The following is a 10,089-nucleotide window of genomic DNA, read 5'->3' as shown; positions in this document are numbered from 1 at the left end:
TCACTCTTTCAACGCCCACCATGTCTCATCCCTGGTGGGTTAGACAAGGTAAAAGAACATATATTACCTTGTTGCAGTTCCCTTCTTGAAGTCTAGTAATTTTTTATTAACCATGTTTTTTTTTGAGGTTCATGTATCTTTCTTCTACACCATAATGTCCAATTAGATGAAATTTATATCTGAACAGGGACAAACAAATGTCGTTTTCTCTCTAAACATTAATTGCACAAGGATCTTCCAAACTCCTGGACAAAGTAGTTTCATTAGTTAAAATATGAACATGCACTTGAGACAAAGTTTAATGGAAAACAAAGTAGTAGACAGTGAAACAGCACAACGCTCTGCATAACCAACGGCAGAATCCGACAGTAATAACCTGATTGCTTGTTTGCACTGTTGATTTTATTCGGTTGATATGCTGGAGATATAACCTTGAATTAAAAATCTGATCAGATTGCACATTTGCACTTGATACTCGTTTAAAATGACCATCAGAAACACGGGCCAGATTATGCTTCATTCGCATCTGATGATCAGAACAGCTAGAGACGACCGCAGTCGTAGTTAGTATGGCGACGTGACTCACTGCCAAGAAGAACCAAGATGGGCACCAAGACAAGGTACTTCGCAAGTGATTTTGCTGTTAGCAAGGCTCCCGTAACGAAAGCCTCGAGAGACAGCGTAAAAACCCTTGCCCTCCTCTCCCTCACGTACTTCCCCATCGCCGCACTGATCTTCTTATGCAGTTCCAGATCACTTGTCACCGCATGGACCCCGCCTGGCAGGGCCCGTGAAATCGACCGGGCAAGCACCACGGCGTCCTCCAGCGCGGCCGAGCCACCCTGACCAATGCCGCCCACTGTGCTGATAAGGGTGCCGTGGCTGCCGGAGTCTGTGTCGACTGACGCAACATGACAGCCGAAGCTGATTGTTCCTGGAGGTAAGTGCTTCGCCAATGCCTCGATCAGATCCTTTAGTTTAGGCATCGGACCTCCTCACTTCAGAATGGCGGAGGCATTATTTTGCCACTCAATTCAGTGGAAGCTATTACAAACTATAGTATGCTGCGTGGCATAATATCCTCCCAAGATGGATGATGTCTGAAGAACGTCTTGGGAGTTTCAACATTACATGTCTAAAAACTTCGGGAAAAGGATATTTTGCAAGTGAACTCTTCAATTTTTTTGTGCAAATAACAAACTGTGTGGTTGATAAGTAGTACAATTAAAGATATGATCAGAGCTACATTAATTGGTTAACTTTTTGTTTCTCTCTCCTGACTGGTTCATCATTTGACCATGAAATCCCAGTGGTAACTATGCATCATGAGTCAATGAATCATCACAAAAAGGGCTGATGATCTTAATGTACCAACTCCTAGACAGGTCCATATGTTCTCTTTGGAAGATAATTTCATTCACTAGCCCATCAATCCGTACTCCTACACCGGACAGTACTTTTAAGGCACTTCTGATGTCTTTGACATATATATTGTTGAAATATTAGTTTGAGCTATGTGTTTAACAGAAAATGATATGCTCATCACTTCATGCATAATGTGTACATGGTCTCGTGGCGAATTTTACTATATTAACAATGTTATGATAAGTAGGTAATTTATAATCATATATATACACAACTATATATAGGATTAATTCGGGATGTTGTTCATAATGACAAGCGTATGTTATTTTGGGAAACACGGGACTTAGATACTTTAAATGTAGATTTAGAATATTACATTAGATTATTTACAATATTAGCTGACATGGGTAATAATTTAGATCCAAATTTAGATGTTACTTTAGATTATTTGTCATAATAACATAGGTTAGTTGGTAGTTTAGATGAAGGATAAGACGTTTATTTTAAATTATTTTTGTAATGGCAGAGGTGGGTTTTAGCTGGATTAGAGGTTACTTTGTACTATTTCTCATAATAGCAGTTGTTGATTCTTTTTTTTAAAAAAATAGATCTAATGGGTTATGGTCAATAATGGTCATAGTCTACCGATTCTATGGTAGATGTTTTTTATATTTTTGAGAATTACTAAGAGTTATCTCTATTTCTAGCACATAAATAATTAATGTGGATGCTTCGAAGCCTATTTTCAAGTACTAACCTGGTAGATTGCACGGTGACCTTTTCCTCCGTCTGCCACACGTTTTGATACCCGAAATGCAGCACATAATAACCACATAATTGGTTCTGAAAGCCAGTAATTATTATCCCCAAAAAACTGATCGGGTAGGATTTGATTGAACCATCACCGAGTCCTAGAATCCAATCTGTCTTAATAATTATAAATCAAACCTTCAAAAAAAATTCTCAAAACAACGGGAAAAACCTTTGCTGAAAGTTTTATTAGAAGGGAAAAAACAAAATAAGAGCTGGCCAAGTTTTCTAGGAAAGCGGTCCAAAAACCTTACCACTAGACGAGTGTCCCACCCTTCCCTCAAAACAAATACCAAACAAAGACCACTAAACTAACAAACTCAACACCACCACAAGCTCGGGTAACAAACTCACTCTACAGACTGCAGCTAATCAATAACAACTCACAATACTCTTAATGAAACGTTAACAAGCCCTTCTATTTAGAGTGCTATGTTTTGACCAAGTTAATGATAGTCTTCTATTATAGAGTGCCATGTTTTGTTCTAACAAATTGATCTTTTTAGGTGTATCGCGGAATCTATGAGTTTCATGACACAACTATACAGATCAACTCACTCTACATCTAGGAACTCGCTTAGGAAACTGCACATAGCACAACCAAAATGCCAACAAAGGGCGGACCTGGACAGCGGACAAAGCCACAGAGGTCAATCAACTCTATTATTGCACATCGGTGTCAGCTCCACAGATGAACAATACATAATAGCGATTCCTAATTATTTTGCACAAAGTCATCGATATCAGCTTGTATCGATGAACAGGCCTGGATTCGCCCAGCCGCAAAGGAAAAGCTAACATGCATAAAATTACTGGGTTTGAAGGTCTTGTACGGGTTCAAAGATTTTTCTTGTTTCTCTTTCCAACCATCGATTTGACATCCATTACTAATCGTTACAGTATGACATAGAGAGCAACGTTATTAATCCTGCAAGGGAACATGAGAGTATGATACATAGGATATAGATTAGCACGGCTGGAAAGCTTACCAAGCAATTGAGTTGGTAGTCTCCCTAAGCTCTGTACCAATCCCAAGTTGGTCCAGAGCGCGCCATCCGTTGGCATGAACGGCGATGCAGACCCCATCCGTTCTGACAGTCTCGGACCTCTCCAACACAAGGCTACTTAGCCCTTTCCTGCTTTCAAAGACAACGGCAGATTGTATACGCAGTGCTTCAAAACTTGTTACGTGCAGCCGCAGAATTTCATGAACCAAGTCAGCTACTGCAAAAGAGGGGGAAAAGGGAGGGGTTACTGCAACGAGCTGTTATGCATAGCAATGGTGACAGAGTAACAGTGTACAACACTAACAGCATGTCCACAGATGATGATTGATATAATAAATAGGCCACACCCAACTAAAATCGATTCTGCAAACATAAATACAACGCTGTCTAACTATTGGAATGGACTAGAGGAAAATTAAATGAGCAAGTGCTGTGTCTCACCTGTGCAGAGCGAGAGCCGTAGCAAGGCCGCCGATGCCGCCACCGATAATGACGATGCCATGAGACTTCCTCCATCCTTCCTCTTCCTTCTTCCGACACTAACCCCACTTTGCGGGTGATGGCTTTTAAAAGCTCAATACCTACCATTAGATGTACGTCAACACCTTGAAAAATTGCCGGCCAAATGCTTATTTCTTAAAGCATACAAATTTTCATATCTGCACCTGCTCCATGATTTGGAGCGGTTACCAGGTCATATGCCACAACAAATATATTTTTCTTTGGCACCGGGGCTTTCTTTAATATATGTCTTACCTATGTAAGGGCAAGTATATCGGAGCCATCTAGTAGACGGTCTTATATAATGACACACTATCTTGAGACGACTGAATAGACAACCTCTAAATTATTATTTTTATTGTCTCGAATAGTACTATAACCCTAAATTTGTGGAATAAAATAAAGGAATATTATGAGTAGCATAACAATAACTACTCGTACAATAGTAAGTAAGCGATTTCATAGTTCTTAATTTTAGACTATGAGGCGATGGTCTCATTCTCTGTCCTCCCCCTCTTTTCTCCACTTCATCAAAAATCCTACATGGATCTGCATGAGTCAACCTATAAGATCGCTGACGTGTAGCAATGTACTCGTCGTAAGTAAAGTTGCATTAGATCATAAGTATTATTGTAGTGCACCTAATGTTCTCTCTTTCTTCCTAGTAAAAAGAGTACATGCTTCGATGTAATTACCTTGAAATTAATAATGTTTCCTTTATTATAGGTGTTCTGTTGGCTAGTAAGGCAATACAATGGGTTATTATATTATACTTGTAGTGGTAATACAATAAAGTTTTGGAATGACGATTCTCTAAAAGATCCTCCACCGTAGCTATTCTGTGGACGGCAACATTTTGATTGGTGTGTGAGTCAACAAGTATTGCGATGTGGCTAGAGGATTGCCAATCGGCCCAAACTATCAGCTTGAAAGATAACCACTTAGATTTGGCGTTTTGCTTCTATAAATATATATTATTGCCTGTCCTTGAATGGAGTAGTGAATTTTATTGGCGTTGTGCCAATACATTACATACCAAGTTAGTGGCAAATTCATGCATGAATTCACATTATTTTTCTTGTGGCTGCTATCTCAAAATTAAACTTGGACTAGCTAGGGAGGATCTTCGTTGTACTCGGAAGGTAGTTTATCAAAGAAAAAAATTTATGTTTGTCTTGTACCGAACCATATCTGTTCAGCATGTTTTACTAAACCAAAGAGCACGGCTTGTGTGTTGGCTCGTGATTGCCTTACATTTGCGTAATCATTGTGCCGCTGTAAGTCGAGGCTGTGTTTTTTTCGAAAAGGGGAATTTTATTAATTTGAAGTAATGTTACATCAAACCATACTTGAAAAATTTTCAGCCTCTGCTGAAACACGCAAAGCCTAACTCGTGAGAAGACAACTAAGCACACTCTAGTGACTATCGATCCATAGACTAGACCACCACCCATATGCTTATGTAAAAAGTATCATGGCCATAAGCACCAATTGCCGAAATGTTGCTGCAACTAAAAGAATAACCCATGTATGTAAAAAATTGTAAAGATAGTCTGTAAAAAATAGTTTGTTTGTTTCCAAATATAAAAGTATTACGCCACATCCACAAAGACCAACATGTAGCCATTGCTCCAAGTAGAATTAAAGGTTTAAGTTAGTTGAGGCTGTGTATGAGGTTGGCTCGAAGCCCATACTGTCATTGCTGTTATATTGTCCGTTGCTATGCAGAGATATTGGGGAATAAAAGCCCTTCTATTCTAAAAGGTAAATTTGTGTTTTTTATTTGCACAATAATAAGATTATCATCTAATTAAGAAAGATTTCATTTGTTAGGTAAAGCCATATGATTGGCACCGTTGCGCATGCATTTTAAGCTTATACTTTACATAATATTAGCTTGAAATGCCTTAATTGTTAAATTGTTAGTAAGCTTTTCATTAAAAGGAATACATAGCCTTTTTATAACATCAGTGATCAGTCAGACATCTAATTGCAAGTATGAGTACAATGATTTTTTCATAACATAAGTTAGACATATCTGATGGCAAGATCATTCAGTGGCAGGTTGAGTGAACATTGATCCTACGTTTTCTGCAGGATAATGAGAGTAAGCTAAGGTTGTTGGTGCAGAGACTCATAAAAATAACAAAAAGTTGATGCAGCAATATGGGTGAGCACTTTTACGGTGATCTTTTCGGTTAACAACTAGATTGAAAGATATTGTTAATCATATTATCCACTTTTTTTATTAGTGTATATACCAAGGACTCGTGGGCTATGATCGGCGACCTACATAATATAACCTAACGGGACTCGGCCCTCCCCCACAGCTCCTATACATCTAAGGGGTCTTGGTCATTTATTTACAAAATCAATTAAACCTAGCCAAAACAGTGATCGCTAAGGGATCTGGGGAGGGTAGAAGCTCGAATTCCTCACCCAGGCCAATCTCGTTGGCAACTAGGAGGGCGGTGCCATTCTGCACACCTTCCTCTTCATTGTTCATCCACCCCTGCAATTGGAACGGTGAACTGCCTGCATCACGTCTGCAACACCTGCTACATCTCTATCAACTTAGAGGATCCCATGGCTTCTTCTTCTTCTATCATTGGTATATGATCTAATTCTTCCAGTTTTCCACATCGGTAGGTCACATGTGTTAGGCTCTGCAGATCCTGTGTTTAATGCTTATTACGTGATTAGTAGTTTCACTAGCTGGTACGAGTGCCAACTTAGCCTACACATGCTTAATCTGTTATGTTAATGTCATAACTAATTAGAGCTTCTGATTGTTGGTTAGCAATAGATTAGATAGCTTTTAAGTGCTTAAGTAGTGTGCAGAGTAGATCATATTGTACATCTAAGATCTAGATTATGTAAATGCAAATTAGTTTTACAAAATTCATATTGTACATCTAAGATCTGGTTTATGTACATGCAAATTAGCTATTGCAAATTAGTTTTACAAAGGTCTGATTTAGTTCGGTTTTCATTAAGTTTTAGCTAGTTCATGATCTGTCTAAGTAATTAAGGCCGAATTAGATCTAATTTGGTTAATCAATGCATAAGTACATGATAAGAACTAAGTTAGGTTTAATTCATGTTTAATTAAGTAATTAAGTCCTAGTGTTTTGATTAATCTCGGATTAGATATTGTTTTGGTTAATTAAGTGCCTAAGTTAGGAAACCCTATCAAGATTAGATCTATTACGTGGGTAATTAAGATCTAGGATTTTTTGCTCCTTGTGTTTCCCTAATTTTTAGCCACCGTTTAGGCATAAAATCTGAGAAACTAGAGTTCCAATATCAGTAAAAGGAGATGAATCAGTGAAATCATGCAACCTTAAGCTTTTCCCCAACATTTACTAAGCTAAAGTCTAACCCTAAGATTAAAGAATCTTTACTGTGTCGACCGCCGCGCTTGTCATGATGGCCGTGTGAGTGGGTGCCGGCACCCTCCACCACCGGCCTCAGTAGCTGGGCTCGCATGCACATCACCCAATTACAGATTTGGGGCACTAGGCCACTAAGCGATGTGCTGGACCAAATCTGTTGCTGCGCTGCTGGACCGCACATGCTGGGCCGTCTGCGCGTAAAGGGCTACGCAGCTGGGCTGCATGTGCGTGAAGCGGGCCAGGCCGGCCTCGTAAGGCTGCGCTGTGACGTTCAAAAAAAAATAACGGGACACTGTGCGCATATGGCCCGTGGGGGTAGTTAAGGGATTTCGGGAGATTTCGTTTCTTGGCTATTTACGAGATTTTGGGCCTATTTACATTTTATTTTCCAGTATTATGTTTATTTAATTTCCATAAGTTATTCTAATACATTTATGTTCTAAATTGTGTTAATTCATTAAAATTATGATTTCCACCAGAACGCATTTAAGATGCTCGCTAATTAAATGGAAGCATTGATAAGTTTAATTAGAGTATACATGTAATTAATTCTGACCACTCGATTAAATAGTGTTAAATTTTACTTATTTTCTACCCATCGATGATGCAAATTCAAATTTAAATTATATAATTTTAATCAAACCATCGTAGGGTTATTATCATGCTTTTGTGTGCATCTTAATTGTGAATTTAACTAAGACATTATTTTTTCATGATTTTCAAGGAGCACTATGACTAGCTATATGCGTTCCAATGAGCCCTTGGATAGCACCAACTATCCAAGCTAGAGGGAGTCGGTGCATGGTGCACTTGATGTCTGCGAGTATGACCTTGCTTTATGTGAGGATATGCTTGAAGTTCCCACTGGTCCTAACGCTGACTGTAGTCAACTTTAGAAGTGGCAGAGATCTGATTGAACGGCAAACATGATAACAAGGCAATCCATCTCTAGTGCCATCCTTGGTGCCATTCCTGCTAAAGACCACGAGGGCAAGGAGATGAGTGCCAAGGCATTTCTTGAGAAGATGGAAGAAAACTTTAATAGCTCCTCCAAGATTTACGAAGATGCTAGTTCACAGTATCATGACCATATGTGACATGGTCAATAAGCTTAAGATAATGGATATGGCCATTTCTAATTGTTTCCTGTTGCATTTCATTATGACTTCACTGCCTTCTCAGTATAGTCCCTTTAAGATTAGTTATAACACTCATAAAGTGACTTGAAATGTGGTTGAGCTCATCAGCTAATCTGTTAAGGAAGAGGAAAGGTAGAAGGTTGAGATGATGAAGGAAGCTACTTTGTTGTTTCAGTAATCCTCTAAGAATTAGGCTGAATCGCGAAGTAGCTAGCAGTAGCATAAGAAGAAGCATTAGAAGCATGAGGTGAAAAAGACTGTTTAACAGAAGAAAGCTATTAGTTCCAACTTTGAACACCAATTACTGTACTTTAAGCGCACAAATCAATTCCTCAAAGTATTCCTCCAACGTTTATCGATCCATAGAACAAGTGGCTCGTGATTCGGCTATATATTAAATCTATTAACTCGAAAAAAGCAAGTATAGAGAATTGAATGCAAACGAAGCTATAAGTGGACAAGTCAAAGACCTGATGGAATGTTCATCCTAAGGATCTAGATTCACATGCATAAGCTTTAACCAAGTGAACGGAACTGATCCTAATGTTACTGAAAGATTGCGCACGAGCTCGACTTTTTCCATCCTGCATATTGTCACTACACGAGGGTAATCAACCGCCTTGCAACATGCTGAAAGGATCGATGGACCAAGAGGGGGGGTGAATTGGGCCTTTTTCAATTTCTAAAACGAGATAAAGCAACCTTAACCTATGCAAAACTAGAAAGACACCAATTCACCAACCGGGCAACTAAACTACTTACGCAAGCTAGGAAGGATAAAAAGAGACAAAGCCTAGCAAGGTAGAGCTAACTAGTGATCCCTAAATCAAGCACATGAATGAATTGCATGAAAGATAATGCTTGAATAAGTAAAGTGGACAAGGGACAACCGGATTTTTTCCCGTGGTATCGATGTGTTGGCACACACCCCTAATCCACGTTGTGACACTCACAAAGAGTATTGTCACCTCCCAAGTCACCAAGACGAGGGCGCTCACTAAGAGTCTCCGTTCACCATCCCGGTGTGGTGGAGATCAAGCCACGTACAATCTTCTTCTCCGGGCTTCCACAATCCTTGGCAAGCTCCGCGAGAATCACCTCGATCACCAAGATCGCCTAGGTGATGCCAATCACCAAGACTAACAAGCTAAGGCCTTCACTTGAGCAAGAACCAATCACCAAGAATGGATGCACACAAGCTTCTCTCTACTCAAGTCCTTAATCTTGCTTCTTGAATGATTGAATGAACAAGTGTATGAAATGATGAAGCTCAAGGTGGCTCTTGACTATAGTATGTGTGTTTGGGTGTTGCCTGGTGTCAAGAGTAGTAGAATGACCCATTGGAGGGGTATATATAGGCAGCTCACACGAATAGAGCCGTTGGAGAAAAAGCTGCCAGAAAACTGCGTAGCGCCGGTTAATCCGACGTCCCTCCAGTAGTCATCGTCGGTTTAACCGGTGAATGTAAACTGCCCCTTCTGAAAACTAGCCGTTACAGCTTGGGCAGATTAACCGTCGTTGCGTCGGTTTAACCGGTGAGTGTAGTCATCCATTGAACAACTGAAAAACCAAGTCACTGGACAACTGCACCGACGTCCATTTTCAAATAGCGTCGGTTTAACCGGTGAATGTAGTTGTCCACTGATCAACTGAAAACCAATTCACTGGACAACTGCACCGACGTTAAATTTAAATATCGTCGGTTGAACCGGTGTATAGACTTGTCCAGACTCTGCTGACCTCGTTTAACCGACGTATAGAAAACTTGAGGCGTCGGTTAAACCGGTGTTAAGGATTTTTCTGATTTTGTGTTTTCTGACTTGAGTCTTGAATGAAATCCAAATACTTCTTGAGATATAAGTTGAGAACCAC

General features: G+C 39.6%; 1 protein-coding gene across 1 annotated transcript; it reads right to left on the bottom strand.

Moving 5' to 3' along the window:
• Positions 1–542: 542 nt before the first annotated feature.
• On the bottom strand, positions 543–3,856 carry LOC112890343 (monooxygenase 1-like). Its single transcript, XM_025957251.1, has 5 exons — positions 3,848–3,856; positions 3,624–3,721; positions 3,165–3,311; positions 2,989–3,062; positions 543–901 (listed from the first exon to the last, which is right to left on the bottom strand). The coding sequence occupies exons 1-5, from the start codon at positions 3,854–3,856 to the stop codon at positions 543–545; spliced, it is 687 nt and encodes a 228-aa protein (XP_025813036.1).
• Positions 3,857–10,089: the final 6,233 nt, after the last annotated feature.

The sequence above is a fragment of the Panicum hallii genome, chromosome 4 (assembly GCF_002211085.1).
Source record: "Panicum hallii strain FIL2 chromosome 4, PHallii_v3.1, whole genome shotgun sequence".
NCBI lineage: Eukaryota > Viridiplantae > Streptophyta > Magnoliopsida > Poales > Poaceae > Panicum > Panicum hallii.
Note: the sequence above shows the minus strand (reverse complement) of the source record. Positions and strands in the feature narration are given on the sequence as shown.